Genomic DNA, 17,481 nt, shown 5'->3' with positions numbered 1-17,481 from the left:
CCTTGGGTTCAATACTAAAAAAACTGGTGACAGGTTCCCTTTAAAGTGTCGATATAACCATCCTAAAGAGCAGAAGGGTAAGGCCACACGAGCATTTAGCATCCGATGCGAGAACATTGGATGTGTTATGCTAATGACCCACGACTCCCGCTCTGCTGCCAGCGTGGTCCGATTGTCATGTGACTGTGATCTGATCCTGCAACTCAAATCACAGCTGCGGAGGAGGGGGAGGGACTAATCTCCCAATCTCCTCCATGATTAGCTGATGCGATTATCGCATTGCACTCCAGTGTAATAAGAGTGCAGTGCGATGTTTCTCTTGCACCCATAGACTTGTATGGGTGCGAGTGAAAACTAAATTAATTCTACCTGCAGCATGCTGCGATTGTTTTCTCGATCCAATTAGGGCAGAGTAAAAAAAAATAAATAAAATCGCACATGGGAGCGGCCTCAGAGTAACATTGGTCCAAGTGGAATGTGATTTTTTTTATCGCATTCTACTCGCTCTGTTTAAGGCTCTGTGCGCACTGGGAAATGAAATTTCCTTGAGAAAATTCCGCATGCTCTCAAAGATTACCGCACCCGCGGTAAAAAACCGCGGGAAACCGCACCAGAAAACCGCATGCGGTTTGCTGCGGTTTTACCGCGGTATTATTCGCGGTATTGCCGCGGTTTTGCCGCGTGCGGGTTGGGATGTGCTTTATTGCATTCAATGCAATAAAGCACATTGAAAAAAAAAAAAAAGTCATTTAATTCTGAGATAGTAGATAGATAGATAGATAGATAGATAAAGAGACAGAAGAATAGATAGAGGGATAGATAGATAGATAGATAGATGACAGATCGCTGCATTTCCCACGGTCGGCAGTGAGTTCACATTACCGGCCGTGGGAAATGACCGGTAATTACCTCTGCTGTCTGCTGCATTCAGCCTGTGTCTGTGACAGTCGCGGCTGGATGTCAGCAGTGCAGGACGCCGGAGCTGTGGATTATGCCGGAGCTGTGTGGATTACGCCGGAGTTTTGTTTTGGGGGGGTTAATAAAATGGTGAACGAGGCTTGTTGGTTTTATTTAAAATAAAGGATTTTTGGTGTGTGTGTTTTATTCACTTTACTTACGGGTTGATCATGTCAGCTGTCACATAGACGCTGCCATGATCAAGCCTGGGGTTAATGGCGGTGATCCCCCATCACCATTAACCCCTTGTTATATTACCCTGACCGCCACTGCTACACGGCGGCAGGAAGAGCCGAGGACACTCCCGGTGCTGCCGCATAATGGATGCGACAGTGCCGGGGCAGCTGTGGCTGATATTCTCGGCTGCCGGAGGGGGAGGTAGGCGGGGGACATTACCCCTGCCCCTCTCCCTCCCCAGCCTGAGGATACCGGGCCGCCGCTGTGTGCTTACCTCGGCTAGACGGTAAATATGCAGCGGAGCCCACGTTCTTTTTTTTCTATATTTCCGTTTTCTTTCTATGTGTGTTCTATGTGTCTGTGTCTATGTGTTCTATGTCTGTGATGTCTGTGTGTGTGTGATGTGTTTGTGTTTACTCTGCATGGCTTCCTCTTCCTGTAATGACATCACTTCCCTGCAAAACCGCAAGCAAGTGATGTACATTGCCGGAGGTAAACCGCAAAATACCGCAGGGAATAACGCAGGAAAACGCAGTGAACCGCACAGAATTTGCTACCTGCGTTATTCCCTGCGGGATTTCATGATTAACATTGAGTCAATGGAGTGAAATCCCGCAGCGATGTGCGGAAAAGAAGTGACATGCACTTGTTTTTGCTGCGGGATTCCCGCAGCAAAACATGCAGCTGTCAAATTCCGCCCAGTGCGCACAGGATTTTTTTTCTCCATAGGATTTGCTGGTGATTCACTGCAGAGATGTTATGAACATTTTCTGCAGCGAAACATGCAGCAAATCCGCGAAAAATCCGCGGCAAAATCCGGTAAGTGCGCACATAGCCTTACTCGCCATGTGTCCTACCCCTAATAATGGAAAACATTATTTGCTTCATGAGTGGCCTATAAACCATTACTAGGTAGCAGCACTGGCCCTACTTTCTATTTTATTACAGTCCTTTGCCATGCATGTCGATGACTCCTGTGTAGGGTACATACCAGGCTCGCTGTACCCGTCTCTCAAGTATTGAATAAGGTAGAAGATGAAGCGAGGTATAACCAGCTCCGACATCACAAGCAGATCATGGGGCACCGTGGGAACACACGAACTCGACTTTACCCTGTGTCTTTTGCAAAATCTGTAGGAGGAAAAAAAAAATGGATTTGTCAAAACATCAGCAACCAGTTAATAAATAAAAAGGGCAAACACTTTGTGGGTGGAGAGGACGCTGCAGCTTATGTGAGCAAAGTTTAGTGACAACCCGAGGACTCTACACTATCCAGGTTACACAAAAGGAGGACTGAGAGAGACAGGTTGGGGTAACAACTCACTTTAGGTGTATACAGTCCACATACAATTGCACATCTACAAACCAACAATCATCAGGATTGTGTTCACATCTAGCAACCGTGGCTAAACCAGAAGAGGGGCCCATCCTAGAGCACATCATCCTCTACAAAAGAAGAACAGCTCTATATAATGGCATGCAAAACATGGCACCTTTTTTTTCCCCAGGATATCTAGGCTTTGGCTAGAGTTTACGTGACCCGTCAGGCGATTCATTCTGCCCGAACTACAGGCATCATGAATCAGAGATGGGATTCTGTATTACAAAGGTCTAGAATTTACACTAAAGGCCGCTTTACACGCTGCGATATCGTGACCGATATCGCTAGCGTGGGTACCCGCCCCCATCGGTTGTGCGACAAGGGCAAATCGCAGCCCATGGCGCACAACATCGCGCGGACCAGTTACCTGCCCTGCGACGTTGCTGTGACCGTCGATCCGCCTTCTTTCTAAGGGGGCGGTTAGTTCAGCATCACAGCGACGTCACAGCAGCGTCACTGAATCTCCTCCCAATAGAAGCGGAGGGGCGGAGATGAGCGGGACGTAACATCCTTCCGCATTGCGGGTGGGAGGCAGGTAAGGAGAGGTTCCTCGTTCCTGCGGTGTCACACGGAGCGATGTGTGCTGCCGCAGGAACGACGAACTACATTGTTACTGCAGCAGCAGCGATATTTGAGAAGGGACTCCCATGTCACCGATGAACGATTTTGCACGTTTTTGCGACGATGCAAAATCGCTCATAGGTGTCACACGCAACGGCATCGCTAAAGCGACCGGATGTGATTCACAAATTCCGTGACCCCAACAACATCACTTGAGCGATGTCGCAGCGTGTAAAGCGGCCTTAAGATGCTGCAGAGTTTCAGAGAAAAACCTAGGTGAAATCACAGCTGGAGACAAGGCATCTAATCCCCCACCCCTCGTGGCCTCTCCTGACCCCCCTCATCTAGACAGGCAGGGCTCTCCCCGTGTGTGGATACTGAGATCCCCATCAGTGGAGCTTAGCAAGGCAAGGAAGAAACCAGTGAGCACAAACCTCTGACCGGCCTTTCCAGTCCTCCACCACAATTTTAAACTGTTTTTCTCTGAAACTCTGCAGCGTTTTAGGGTAAAACAGACATTTGTAACTCAGGAGCTGATTTGACTCATTTGGGCAGCATAAATTATGAATGGCTCCCTTTATAAAACAAAATACATGCATAAGAAACCTTATAGTACAAACTGATTGGGAAAGGACCACGTGTGGCCACTGGATGAGAGGCCATCTCCTACCTAACAGCATCTGTAGCGCCTCTTGATTTGCCGGTCTGGCATAATGCCGTTGTGTGTGGCGTGATGTATACGCGATGGCACATCAGGCCAGCTAATCTAAAGAAGATCAACAGATGCCGTCAGGTAAGAGATCAGGTGATGGATCGGGTCCTGCGGATCAATTTTCTCCAACTCTACTCTGGAAGTATTTCTCAAACATACTCCAAGAAGGCAAGGGGGGGGGGGTACTCTTGACATCGGTTGGACTGTACACTTAAGGCAGATTTCTCAATGCGCGGTGACCTCCGTTGAGTGGTCCCGTCAGGGCTTCCGTTCCGAAAACCATTTTGCATTCGCCGACGAGGTTATTGACTATAATGGTGCAGACGTTGTCACTGTGGCCTCTGTCATGCACCATTTTCAGGAGTATGTAGCAGACTGCGTTTGGGTGTCCGCAGCCGGAAAGCGTATACTCCCAAAAATGGTGCATGACAGAGCACACGGCCATTATAGTAAATGGCCCCAATGACGCGTACAACTGAAACTCATTTTGTGGATTGTTCTGATGGACGCTCCGACTGGACCACTGAACGGAGACCAGAACGCAATGTGAAAGGGGCCAATTAGATAGCTATACAGCACTCCATGTTAAATTGTTGGTGAACAGATAGGGTCCTACCCCTTAGTCAAATAAAATTAAAAAAATCTGGCACTCATGGGGTAAGGTGAGCAAACAAAGCAAGCTTATTAATCAGTTGTCCAAAGGTAGCGCTGCTTACATCACTAAGGGTACTTTCACACTTGCGTCACAATCCGCCCTTTTGGAAAACAATGGAATCCGTTAACGGATTCCGCTGTTTCCCATAGACTTGTATGGATGACGGATTGTGCAAAAAGTACCTGCGTTGCTTCCGCTGGCTGACGCTGCATTCCTTCAGCCGGGCGGAAGGAACGCAGCATGTAACGTTTTTTGAGCGGCGGAATCCTCTATTTTTTACTGCGCATGCTCATCTTTTTTTTTAAATCACAGAAACTTTATTTTGTCTCTTGGTGGCCGAACGTTCAGCTGAGCGCACAGCTAAGCGGTCGGCCGCCGGCATGTGAGAGCGCACAGCTGAGCGGCCGGCCGCCGGCATGTGAGAGCGCACAGCTGAGCGGCCGGCCGCCGGCATGCGAGAGCGCACAGCTGAGCGGCCGGCCGCCGGCATGCGAGAGCGCACAGCTGAGCGGCCGGCCGCCGGCATGCGAGAGCGCACAGCTGAGCGGCCGGCCGCCGGCATGCGAGAGCGCACGGCTGAGCGGCCGGCCGCCGGCATGCGAGAGCGCATGGCTGAGCGGCCGGCTGCCGGCATGCGAGAGCGCACGGCTGAGCGCCTGGCCGCCGGCATGTGAGAGCGATCAGCTGAGCGCCCGGCCGCCGGCATGTGAGAGCGATCAGCTGAGCGCCCGGCCGCCGGCATGTGAGAGCGATCAGCTGAGCGCCCGGCCGCCGGCATGTGAGAGCGATCAGCTGAGCGCCCGGCCGCCGGCATGTGAGAGCGATCAGCTAAGCACCCGGCCGCCGGCATGTGAGAGCGATCAGCTGAGCGGCCGGCCGCCGGCATGTGAGAGCGATCAGCTGAGCGGCCGGCCGCCGGCATGCGAGAGCACACAGCTGAGCGCCCGGCTGCCGGCATGTAAGAGCGATCAGCTGAGCACCCGGCCGCCGGCATGTGAGAGCGATCAGCTGAGCACCCGGCCGCCGGCATGTGAGAGCGATCAGCTAAGCACCTGGCCGCCGGCATGTGAGAGCGATCAGCTAAGCACCCGGCCGCCGGCAAGTGAGAGCGATTAGCTGAGCGCCCGGCCGCCAGGTGATCAGCTGATCGTTCACAATAGTCTGCTGCCGGTAAAACTGTAAAGAAGAAAAAAAAAAAAAGCTTTCCGCTGTTTTGTACGATCCGTTGCATCCGTTGTGCCATTATATGCAACGAATCCGCAATGCAACGGATGCCGTTCAACGCAAGTGTGAAACTAGCCTTACAACTTGGTGGTCACACTTTACAAAAGTATGTTTGAGAAAGGTCCTTATTGGAATTTGATCGAAACAGCACAAACTCATGCACCAATATCTTTACACCACTTAACCTTTTACTTGTTCACTGAGTACCAAATCTTATTATTTCACTTAATTTACTGGACAGAAATACATAAACGATGTGGCTTTTTCTATAATAATAAAGAAAAAGGCTGCTCATGAGAAGTACACCGTGTCCTTTTGGTCGGTCCCCCCCTCCAAGCATAAAAGCCGAGAAGCAAAAGATGGCACTAAATTACTACTAAATTTTTAGATCTACCATTGGTGGTATACGTCTTAAAATCCACCAGACGTATACGTCTGATAGACGACAAACAAAATGTGGACAAATATCCTCCCAATCTGTAAGCCCCACCAATGTTTTTCACGACAGCCTGAATAGCTGTAAACAGAATACAGGCTGCCACAAAACAGCACATCTGGGAAAAGATCACTCAAGTCCCTGTAATTAGGCCCTGTGCGCACACTGTGTTTTTACCCTCGTTTTTTGCTGCAGAAATTTTTGCAGAAAATGGTTGTAACCTTTCTACAGACATTCCCCAGCAAAACCTATGGAAAAGAAAAAAAAAAAACAAGAAAAAAAAAAAGCTGTGCGCACACTGCGTTTTTTTTCCTCAAGAACATTCTTTCTGCAGTATTTCTTGAGAAAAAGAATGTGCGTGTCACAGAACGTGCGTGTCACTTTTCTGCAGGTACCTGCGTTTTTTGCCATATATCAATGGTAAAAAAAACGCAGCGACCAACCTGCAGGAAAAGCGCACCAAAAACACAAAGCCGCGGTAAAAATGCATGCAGTTTTTGGTGCGTTTTTTGACCGCAAATGCGCTAATCTTTCAGGCTCAAGAAATTTCTTGCGAAAAATCCTTTTTTTCTAGTGTGAACAGAGCCGAGAAGGAACACTGACTGCTCCAATGTGTGTTCTGCATATAAATCATTAAAAAAGCAGTAAAATATCTGGTGGTAGGGGAGATCCGGTCGCCCTCGCAGCTTTTCAGGAGCTGGCAGCTGGACAATGGTAATTACAGCGCGTTTCAGCTCCTTGTGCTGCAGCCTCTCCATAGAGAGCTGGCTCTTATCGGAGGCTGTGTGCCAGAGTAGTAAACCTGCTATTAATCGGAGATTGAAAGGTAATTTTTTTTACATGGCTTTTTCCTCCATCACTATGACAACACCGGGAAAAAAATTTTTTTCAAGTGGAATATGGAAATTAGTTGGTTTATGCCGGGCGTAGTAGACGAACAGCTGAATGCGTCTGTGCCGCGGCCGCTTCCAGGCACGGAGATGCCCCTCGTGTCTGACTGCTGGGAGGAATCGCGCTGTTCAGCAATGAACGATGCTGGTATATCGCACATAGGGTAACGTTATAGCGGGTGCACGATTTGTTCATACATATATATGGCGGTCTTAGGATACAGACAAGTCTACGGCTTCACATGGGGACGTTCTAGGAAAGTTTTGCTTCTCTTTAGGCTATGTGCGCACAGTGCGCTTTTTGCAGCGTGTTTGCTCGTTTTTCGGGTGCGTTTTTGGGCTCAAAACTGCATGACTTTGCTTCCCCCGCAAAGTCTATGACTTTTCATTTTTGCTGTCCGCACACAATTATTTTTTTCAGCTGCATTTTTGAGCTTTTAAAAAAAAAAAAAAATGGACATGTCAATTGTTTCCTGCGTTTTTCTGCGTTTCCTCCCCATGCAGTGCATTGGAAAAACGCAGCAAAACGCAGCCAAAAACACACCATAACACGGTAAAAACGCATGCATTTTTACGTGTTTGTGCGTTTTTAGCTGCCAAAAACGCAGCATCAAAAAAATGCAGTGTGCGCACATAGCCTTAATCTGCAGTTACACATCCAGGTTGAATGTCCTTGTGATGTCCGTTTTTTTTCTTGGACAACGCACGGAACCATACAGTTTCATGGATGACAGGTCTGAGTACAAGATACGCAAAACTCCAAGCAAGACCGACCCCAATCAGTATTTGCAAATCAGACCCGGCCAATACAATTATGGATCTGGAAAAAAAAAAACTCATAGAATCGGGAACACTTCAGTGTCTCATGAATCAATTGCTTACTGATCAATTTGAATAACTGAAAAAAAAAAAAATAAAAAAAATGGAAAAAAAAACGCCAAAACACTCAGTGGTCTTTTATTGCCTTAGACACAAACAGATCTTCAGTAAAAAAAACAAATAAAAAACAAAAAAAAAAAAAAATCATGACAACTGTCAATTTGTGACGGATGGCTAGTTTTACATAGTTTGTGACGGGAGCCTTAAAGCATAACTGTCTTTTTTTATTTCATAAATCAAATCAATAGTACACATGAAAATAAGCAACTTTGTAATATATCTCATCAGGGAAATCTCCTTTATCTGCCAGTCATTAGCAAAGCTCAATTCTGGGCTAAAATCTGTATTCAGTGAAAAGTTTCCCATTACTGAGATAGGAGATGGCAGTTGGTGCTTATGAGATTCTATGTAGCTGGAAGGGGGAGGAGCTATTCCTCTAGCTCCTCCCATCTTCATAGAAACTCATCAGTAACAACGGCCATAAGCTATGCAATAACCCTGCTGTCTAATCAACATCTTGATATGCCACACCTGTGGGGTGGATGGATATTCACACATCAGTGATAAATCACGGACATACGCAGGCCTATTCAAATTAATGGGTCTGCGCACACATCAGTGATTTCTCATTAACGTATTTCCGTGCGGTGGAAGTCCATTTTTTTCTGGCATCGCTGATGTCCCATGGACTACACAGTGGTGTGATCTGTGAAACATGTACCAGAAAAATCACATACACTTAAAATAAAAAAGCTTTTTAAACTCCCCCGTCTCCAGTGATGCTGTCTCCGGCCGCTGCTGTCTCCTGCTTCCAGGTTGGCTAATTATGCTCATGCATATGCACTGCACAGCTGACCCGGAAGTAGCTGCAGAGGGGAGACAGTGGCGGCCGGAGACAGCATTGTGGGAGAGATCAGAACTAGAGTTGAGCGAGTAGCTAACTACTCATACTTGCTATACTCATAACGAGTACTGTCTAATACTCGCGTATTCATTCCGAATAGCGTGTGCAGTGCAAGTAAATGGGGAAAACTTGCAAAGTAACAAGTAACCCACATGCCGTACTGTTCGTGCAAGTAGCAGATAGTGCAGCATTCGGCTTACCTGTTACATTGCGAGTATTCCCCATTGACTTGCATTGCCCACGCTATTAGGAATGAATACATGAGTATTAGACAGTACTCGTTATGAGTATAGCAAGTACGAATAATTACTCACTCAACTGTAATCAGTACCATGGACAGCAGCGGCGTGGACAGGTGAGTATAAGTGCCTGATCTCTGTGTATTATCTCAGGTAGCATACGGAGATCACATGTGTGCCAATGTCACGGCACACGGAAGAACAAACATACCTTTAAAACTATGTGTCCACGAGAGAATGTAGCTGCGGATTTTTCTGCATCAAAATCCGCAGCTTTCCCGCAAAATCCGCACCTTTTCAAAGGTGCGGATTTGCCGCGGATTTATTTATTTTTTTCCCAATTTTAAAGCCAAAATCTGGATGAAAATCCGCAACAATAATTGACATGTTGCAGATTTTTCCGGATCAAAATCTGCTGCGGAAAAATCCGCAGCATGGGCACAGCATTTCCAAAATGCCATAGAAATGGCTGGGAAGTGCCTGAGCTGCAGATTTTCGGGAAATCCGCGGCTTTTCCGCGAGAAATCCGCGGCAAAATCCGCGCATTTTCCGCAGCATGGACACATAGCCTTACACATCAGTGAGAAACGTGTGTTTTAAACACTGACCTGTGAAAGAGGCCTAAGGCTGAGTTCACATGTCCTGTAATCATCCGTTATCAAGGATCTTGCAGAGATCCATTGAGATAAAAGTTCTGCAACAACTTTGTTAAATAACAGGGGGTTTTTTTCTTCTTTTTAACATTTGAGTCCATGGAGAACGAATCCATTAGCGGAATGATTTTGTCATTCGTTATTCTTGCATTTGTAATGGTTCTGTTCTTACAGGACCCGTTACAAATGGAAGATAAGTAGCAATCCGTTAATGGACCCATTTTTCATAGAATCTAATGTTAAAAAAAACGGATCCAACAGAAAAAAATGTTGCCAACAGATCTCTGCAGGATCCGTTCTAACAGATGATTACAGGACATGTGCACTCAGCCTAACACAGATTAAGGCTATGTGCGCACGTTGCGTACAGTTCAGTGCAGAAATTTCTGCAGCGATCTGAAGAGCACATGTGCGCTTTAAATCGCTGCAGAAATGTCCGTAGTGAAGCAGATTCCATGCGCTCTGCCTGCAGCTCCTGCCATAGACAGAGCAGGAACTGCCGGCAAAGCGCAGGAAAGAAGTGACATGTCACTTCTTTTTACGCAGCGCTTCGGCAGTAGCCGAAGCGCTGCGCTCTAAAACGCCACATGCGCACGGCCCCTGCACAATCTCCATAGACTGTGCAGGGGACGCAGGACGCATGCAGTTACGCTGCGCTACAAAGCGCAGCGTAACTGCATGTATTTACGCAACGTGCGCACATAGCCTTAGACACATTTGTGAATATTTGAGCGATAAGGCCTTTTGTATTGAAAGAAAGAGTCTTAGATCTGTGGGTTCAGCTCATGAAAAATGGGAGCAAAAACAAAAGTGTGTTCATATTTTTGTTCATTTTTGACCTGATGGCAGGGCCGGCTCCAGGTTTTTGTGGGCCCCGGGCGGAAGAGTCCCAGTGGGCCCCATCCACACACAGACACCGATACGAAGACATACATATACATATTTAAAGACAAACTCACAAAAATACATATAAAACAGACAAATCTATACAGTCATATACACTTACAGACACACACAACTCTGCTGCATACAGACACACACAACTCTGCTGCATACAGACACACACAACTCTGCTGCATACAGACACACACAACTCTGCTGCATACAGACACACACAACTCTGCTGCATACAGGCTCACGCCGGCCCTGCGGGGCCAGCTCACGCCGGCCCTGCGGGGCCAGCTCACGCCGGCCCTGCGGGGCCAGCTCACGCCGGCCCTGCGGGGCCAGCTCACGCCGGCCCTGCGGGGCCAGCTCACGCGGCACCGGGGGGGGATTGGCAGGGCATTCATCCAGGGGGTAGAAGCAGCTCACCGGGGCCCATAATCGGGAGGCGGGGAGGGCACTTACCCGCTTAGGTCACAGTGGAGAGGGGGCCCACACAGCGCCGGACAGAAGCTTGCCTCCTTCACCTGTGGGACTGAGCATGCGGTAGCTCCGCCCACAGATGAAGTTCAAACCAGGATGTCTGCGCGCCTTAAAGGGACGGCGCTGCAGATTGCTGCCGAGGACTGCGGTCCCCGGAACTCGGCCCGGGGCAGCAGAACTGTAAAGGCGAGCGGGCCCCGGGGCCGAGTGGGCCCCCCCGGCTCTCCAGGGCCTCGGTATTTGCCCGGGTTTGCCGGGTGCTGACGCCGGCCCTGCCTGATGGGGACGGTGTGCTTACTTTAAGACCCATATCAGAATGTCTGTATAATCCTTGCTTTAAGCAGTGTGTTTTACCTATCTCTAGCTGGCTTAGCAAAGGAGTAAAACTGCTATAAGCATTACTCAATGATTATGACATGGATTTTCATAGTAAGTACACCAGCCTCATCAGACGTATAAAGTGTATTGCAGAAAGTATCCAGTTTGAAGCCTGAATCTTGTGACAGATCTTCTTGGGATTAGGAAGTAAGGACTTCAGGGCAGACAACCATGCTTTATATCTATACCTATACCCTCTCCAATTATCCTTTACCATCCCTTGGTTGATCTTGACGGACAGGTGTTTTGTTTGGGGTTTTTTTGCAACCATATAACTATTAGGCAGTTTTCTAAATTACTCACTATTTTTGAGAGCCTTTACAAGGCAAAGCTTTAATATGCCAGTACAGGCGACAGTCTGGGTTTTGTCTATGTGGCCTCCCATCTGGAAAAAGCAATAGTCAAAAGTATTAAAAGCACAACCAGCTAAAGTGTCTCTGTAGTCAGAACGGAAGGTAATTATCTAGAGCAAAAAAACAAAACAAAAAAAAAACGCTATAAATTCGCCACTTAAAGTTTGCAAAGCACAAAATTAAAAAAAAAAACAAGAAAAAAAAAAAAACAAATGCACAAGAACCACAGATCTGCTCATTTTTCGCCTTACCCACTGGGGAGGAAGTGGTCAGTACATTTTGCGGTGAACCACAGGACGGTAGTATTCGACATGTCAAACTTTGCAGGCACTTTGTATACAAACACACAGCGTCACAACTTCCACAATTGTTTTGGTCTTTGTGCAACAGGGCAGAACAAAGCGGCTGCATACGGGGCCCCGAAGGCCCGGAAGCAGCACGCCGGCTCCATTCACACCGGTGTCTCGCTCGCTGGTGGCAGCTGATGGGACTGTGCTGTAATGTACAGGCAATGAGGACACATGAGAAACATTTCCCCCTTTTGAGCAACAGTAGGCCCAAGTTATTAGTCGTGTGAGCTCTATTTACGGTGCTTGCCAGAAGAGCCTGAAAACAGTAATGAGTAAGCGGCATAGATAGCCGGGCACCTTACTAATCAGACCGAAAAAGAGTCCCATACCCTCTATAGGGCCCGACTGACCTCTGTGGCTATGTTTAGCCGGTCACTAATACCAGCCGGGTAACGACTGCAGCTGGATTATTGCATCACAAATTTCCACTAAAACTATTTTGTGTCCTAACCAATAACAGGTCATTTATTTATTTATTTTTTTTAAGTATAAAAAAAATTATATAGGAAAACCCATTAAAACTAAAAACGTTGATCATTTCATATTTAGCAGGCATTATAAATGCATGTAGATCGGTGGGGTCCGACCAGGAGACCCCACCAATTACTCAATAGACCCCAGAAAGATGCACAGAGAACACGGTACACAAAAAAAATATAGTCTGGGAAAAAATTGCCCTTTAAAAGGAATCGGTCACCAGGTTTTTGCCATCTAATCTGAGCGCAGGACAACGTAGGGGCAGAGATCCTGATTCCAGCAATGTTTCACTTACTGGGCTGCTTAGTGTAGTTTTAATAAAATCCCTGTTTAATCAGCAGGATATTATCATTATCATTACAAGACTACTTGATGTGCTGCAGGTAGTCCAGCATATTCATGAGCGCTTTATAACTGCTAGATCTGCAGAGGAAACATTAATTTTATCAAAATGACAGCAAGCAGCTCAGTAAGTGACATATTGCTGGAATCGGGGTCTCTGTGTCTACATTATGCCGCTCTGAGATGGGGGAGAAAAAAACCTAGTAACAGATTCCCTTTAAATGAAAACTGTTGTCAGGTCAAAAGAGTCCAGTTTTTGTTTTCATTCCTGCCACTCATAAAAATATATATATAGCACCAAATTAAAATGGCCATATATATGGGATAATATAGTGTATTTTTACAACAAAAAAAAAAAAAACAAACACACACAACAAGAATACAATAAGAGAAAAGACTGGGTCCTTTTGACCTCCTGAAAAGTCTTGAATAGTGTATATATAAAAAAAAAAATGCCCTACTATATACAATCTCCGTGTCCCAAGCTAACTTTTTGTAGGTTGATCCTAATGTCACACCCAATCTGATCTGCTCTCCCCTACGTGCTAACATTAGGTAAGTTGGTAATGATTGGGGCCCAGACGGAGGACAGTATAACTGCGGGAGATCAGTCTACACAGCCATGGAGACACGTGCTCCTCCACAGCAGATGAATACACATTCAGGCCATGTGCGCACTTACCGGATTTTGCCGCGGATTTGCTGCATGTTTCGCTGCAGAAAATGTTCATAACATCTCTGCAGTGAATCACCAGCAAATCCTATGGAGAAAAAAAATCCTGTGCGCACTGGGCGGAATTTGACAGCTGCATGTTTTGCTGCGGGAATCCCGCAGCAAAAACAAGTGCATGTCACTTCTTTTCCGCACATCGCTGCGGGATTTCACTCCATTGACTCCAATGTTAATCATGAAATCCCGCAGGGAATAACGCAGGCAGCAAATTCTGTGCGGTTCACTGCGTTTTCCTGCGTTATTCCCTGCGGTATTTTGCGGTTTACCTCCGGTAATGTACATCACTTGCTTGCGGTTTTGCAGGGAAGTGATGTCATTACAGGAAGAGGAAGCGGAGCAGAGAGTAAACACACACACACACACACACACACACACACACACACACATCACAGACATAGAAAGAAAACGGAAATATAGAAAAAAAAGAACGTGGGCTCCGCTGCATATTTACCGTCCAGCCGAGGTAAGCACACAGCGGCGGCCCGGTATCCTCAGGCTGGGGAGGGAGAGGGGCAGGGGTAATGTCCCCCGCCTCACTCCCCCTCCTGCAGCCGAGAATATCAGCCGCAGCTGCCCCAGGACTGTCGCATCCATTATGCGGCAGCACCGGGAGTGTCCTCGGCTCTTCCTGCCGCCGTGTAGCAGTGGCGGTCAGGGTAATATAACAAGAGGTTAATGGTGGGGGACCACCGCCATTAACCCCAGGCTCGATCATGGCAGCGTCTATGTGACAGCTGACATGATCAACCCGTAAGTAAAGTGAAAAAAACACAGACACCGAAAAATCCTTTATTTTAAATAAAACCAACAAGCCTCGTTCACCATTTTATTAACCCCTCCCGCAACAAAACTCCGGCGTAATCCACACAGCTCCGGCATAATCCACAGCTCCGGCATAATCCACAGCTCCGGCGTCCTGCGCTGCTTACATCCAGCCGCGACTGTCACAGACACAGCGCTGAATGCAGCAGACAGCAGAGGTAATTACCGGTCATTTCCCACGGCCGGTAATGTGAACTCACTGCCGACCGTGGGAAATGCAGCGATCTGTCATCTATCTATCCCTCTATCTATCTGTCTATCTATCCATCTATCCCTCTATCTATTCTTCTGTCTATCTACTATCTCAGAATTAAATGACTTTTTTTTTTTTTCTTTTCAATGTGCTTTATTGCATTGAATGCAATAAAGCACATCCCAACCCGCACGCGGCAAAACCGCGGCAATACCGCGAATAATACCGCGGTAAAACCGCAGCAAACCGCATGCGGTTTTCGGGTGCGGTTTCCCGCGGTTTTTTACCGCGGGTGCGGTAATCTTTGAGAGCATGCGGAATTTTCTCAAGAAAATTCCATTTCCCAGTGCGCACAGAGCCTAAATATTTTTTTCATTTTTTTTTTTTAATTTTATTTTTTTTAAACTCACGACTTGCTTGGCTGCAAAGTTTCCACTTCATAGCACTGAACAATAAAAAATGGTTGGCAAGGTGGACGAGCTATACTGATAGATGTTTGTTCGTGGGCACAAGGAACAGCTTTACTGTAACTTGTAATAGACCAATAATAAACCAGGCCAGGTTAATATAGATTATAATTACAGTTTTATTATAAACTGCCATTAAAACACCACCCAATGCCAGAGAGGGTCAGACAGTGCGGTTATCTGACTGAAGGAGCTGCAGCACACCGGCCAGTGCAGCGCCCTCTAGTGTACTACAGTACCAGTACTTTTACTACACCTCACTGCTACACTCGTAAATAGGACTAAAGTTCATAAAGCCACAAGACGCCCTGATTTTATCGCACAGGCGACTATTTCCAGACTGTACCCAAGGCGTTACAGTGAGCAGGTCTGTCGTGCTGACGGCTCGGAGGACTAACGAGAGGTGGATCACCATACTGATCCGTAGACTATTTGTAGGTCTGAGCTATTATTAGGCAGGCCTCCTCCTCCTCCTCCTCCCGACGCAGTGAGGAGGTGAGGCCGGACAACCACGCAGGTTTCTGTTTTATGTACTGGAGAGAAAAGTCTGACTCACATGAAAGTTGGCACAGACGTCTAGGCGTCTGCCATTATGGTGACCTATAATAACATCCGAATATAGCTGTGCACAGCGGCAGTAGGCAAAAGGTGTCCAAAAAAGCTGCCGGAAAATAATAAAGGGGTTCACGGACATAAGGAAAAAAATTGTTACTTTGACATTACTCCCCCAAACGAACCAATTCTCAGCATACCAATTCCCTGTCCAACACAAAGCAGAGGGGGATCAATGCGTGGGATGCCGGGTCCTATGTGCTGCATTTTATCCCTCTTTGGACAACTTTGTCTAAGGGTACCGTCACACTTTAGCGACGCTCCAGCGATCCCACCAGCGATCTGACCTGGCAGGGATCGCTGGAGCGTCGCTACACAGGTTGCTGGTGAGCTGTCACACAGGCAGATCTCACCAGCGACCAGTGACCAGCCCCCAGCCAGCAGCGACGCGTGGAAGCGATGCTGCGCTTGGTAACTAAGGTAAATATCGGGTAACTAAGCGCTTGGTTACCCAATTTTTACCTTAGTTACCAACGCACACCGCTTAGTGCTGGCTCCCTGCACGTGTAGCCAGAGTACACATCGGGTTAATAAGCAAACCGCTTTGCTTATTTACCCGATGTCCGGCTACTTGTGCAGGGAGCCGGCACTGGCAGCGTGAGAGCGGCGGACGCTAGTAACCAAGGTAAATATCGGGTAACCAAGCAAAGCACTTCGTTTGGTTACCCGATATTTACCTTGATTACAGCTTTCCACAGACTGCCAGGCGCCGGCTCCTGCTCCTTGCACATTCAGATCGTTGCTCTCTCGCTGTCAAACACAGCGATGTGTGCTTCACAGCGGGAGAGCAACGTCCAAAAAATGAACCAGCACTGTGTGTAACGAGCAGCGATTTCACGGCAGGGGCCAGATCACTGCTCAGTGTCACACACAGCGAGATCGCTAATGAGGTCACTGTTGCGTCACAAACACCGTGACTCAGCAGCGATCTCGCTATGTGAGAAGTACCCCTAAGCTCAGAAAACTCCTAAGATAACCACTGGAAAGACCAAGATATTTTTTACCCCTGCATTTTAAAACCTTTCATATTAATAAGCAGTACAGAATGATTGCAACACGACCGAGTTCCACCATCGCTTACAGTCCACCATACTATGCACCATTCAGCACGATCGAAACTAAAAGTGCAAAACCAAAAAGCACAAGAAGAGCGTATGCTGCCATTTATCCACCGAAGTAATAAGTCTGTAATGCAGTGTATTGTACCTGTTGGGGTTAAAAGGACAGTCAGTCTATTAAGCCACAGCCAGGGTCAATAGGTCTCTGTACAGAACAGATGGAGGAAAGGGTTGGTGGGGGCATCGTCAGCGCCCTGGAAGTCATAGCAAGAAATCAGCCACCTATTACCATGTCCCCCACCTCTGTCCAACCACAGACAGCAGCCTCCGAGGGGGATGAGTGGTTAAGATCGCAGGATCCCAGATTCTGGTGGAGTCAGGGAGTGTTAGCTGTGTATTACAGCCAATGCTGACAGTGTGCGCAGCTCTTGTGCCCACTCCACTACAATAATATGCCGGCCTGCAAACCACATTTATATGGCATGGAAAACCCTTTCAAATTCTATCGACAGCTAAGGCTACTTTCACACATCAGTTTTTTGCATCAGGCACAATCCGGCGATCCAATATACCTGATCCGTCAAAACACGGATCCGGCGCATCCGTTTTTGCATCCTTTTTGTCCGTTTTTTTTGCTGGATCAGTTTTCTTCAATACATT

The 17,481-nt window shown here is 47.3% G+C and overlaps 1 protein-coding gene across 1 annotated transcript in view; it reads right to left on the bottom strand.

Moving 5' to 3' along the window:
* Nucleotides 1–17,481, bottom strand: part of LOC142246616 (E3 ubiquitin-protein ligase ubr3-like) — a 64,626-nt gene that overhangs the window by 38,598 nt on the left and 8,547 nt on the right. Inside the window, exon 2 of the mRNA XM_075319686.1 lies at nt 2,126–2,265. Coding sequence (XP_075175801.1) covers nt 2,126–2,265 — 140 coding nt within the window. The remainder of the gene's footprint in view (nt 1–2,125; nt 2,266–17,481) is intronic.

Source organism: Anomaloglossus baeobatrachus, chromosome 7, assembly GCF_048569485.1.
Source record: "Anomaloglossus baeobatrachus isolate aAnoBae1 chromosome 7, aAnoBae1.hap1, whole genome shotgun sequence".
Lineage (NCBI taxonomy): Eukaryota > Metazoa > Chordata > Amphibia > Anura > Aromobatidae > Anomaloglossus > Anomaloglossus baeobatrachus.
This window is presented reverse-complemented; position numbering and strand designations above follow the sequence as displayed.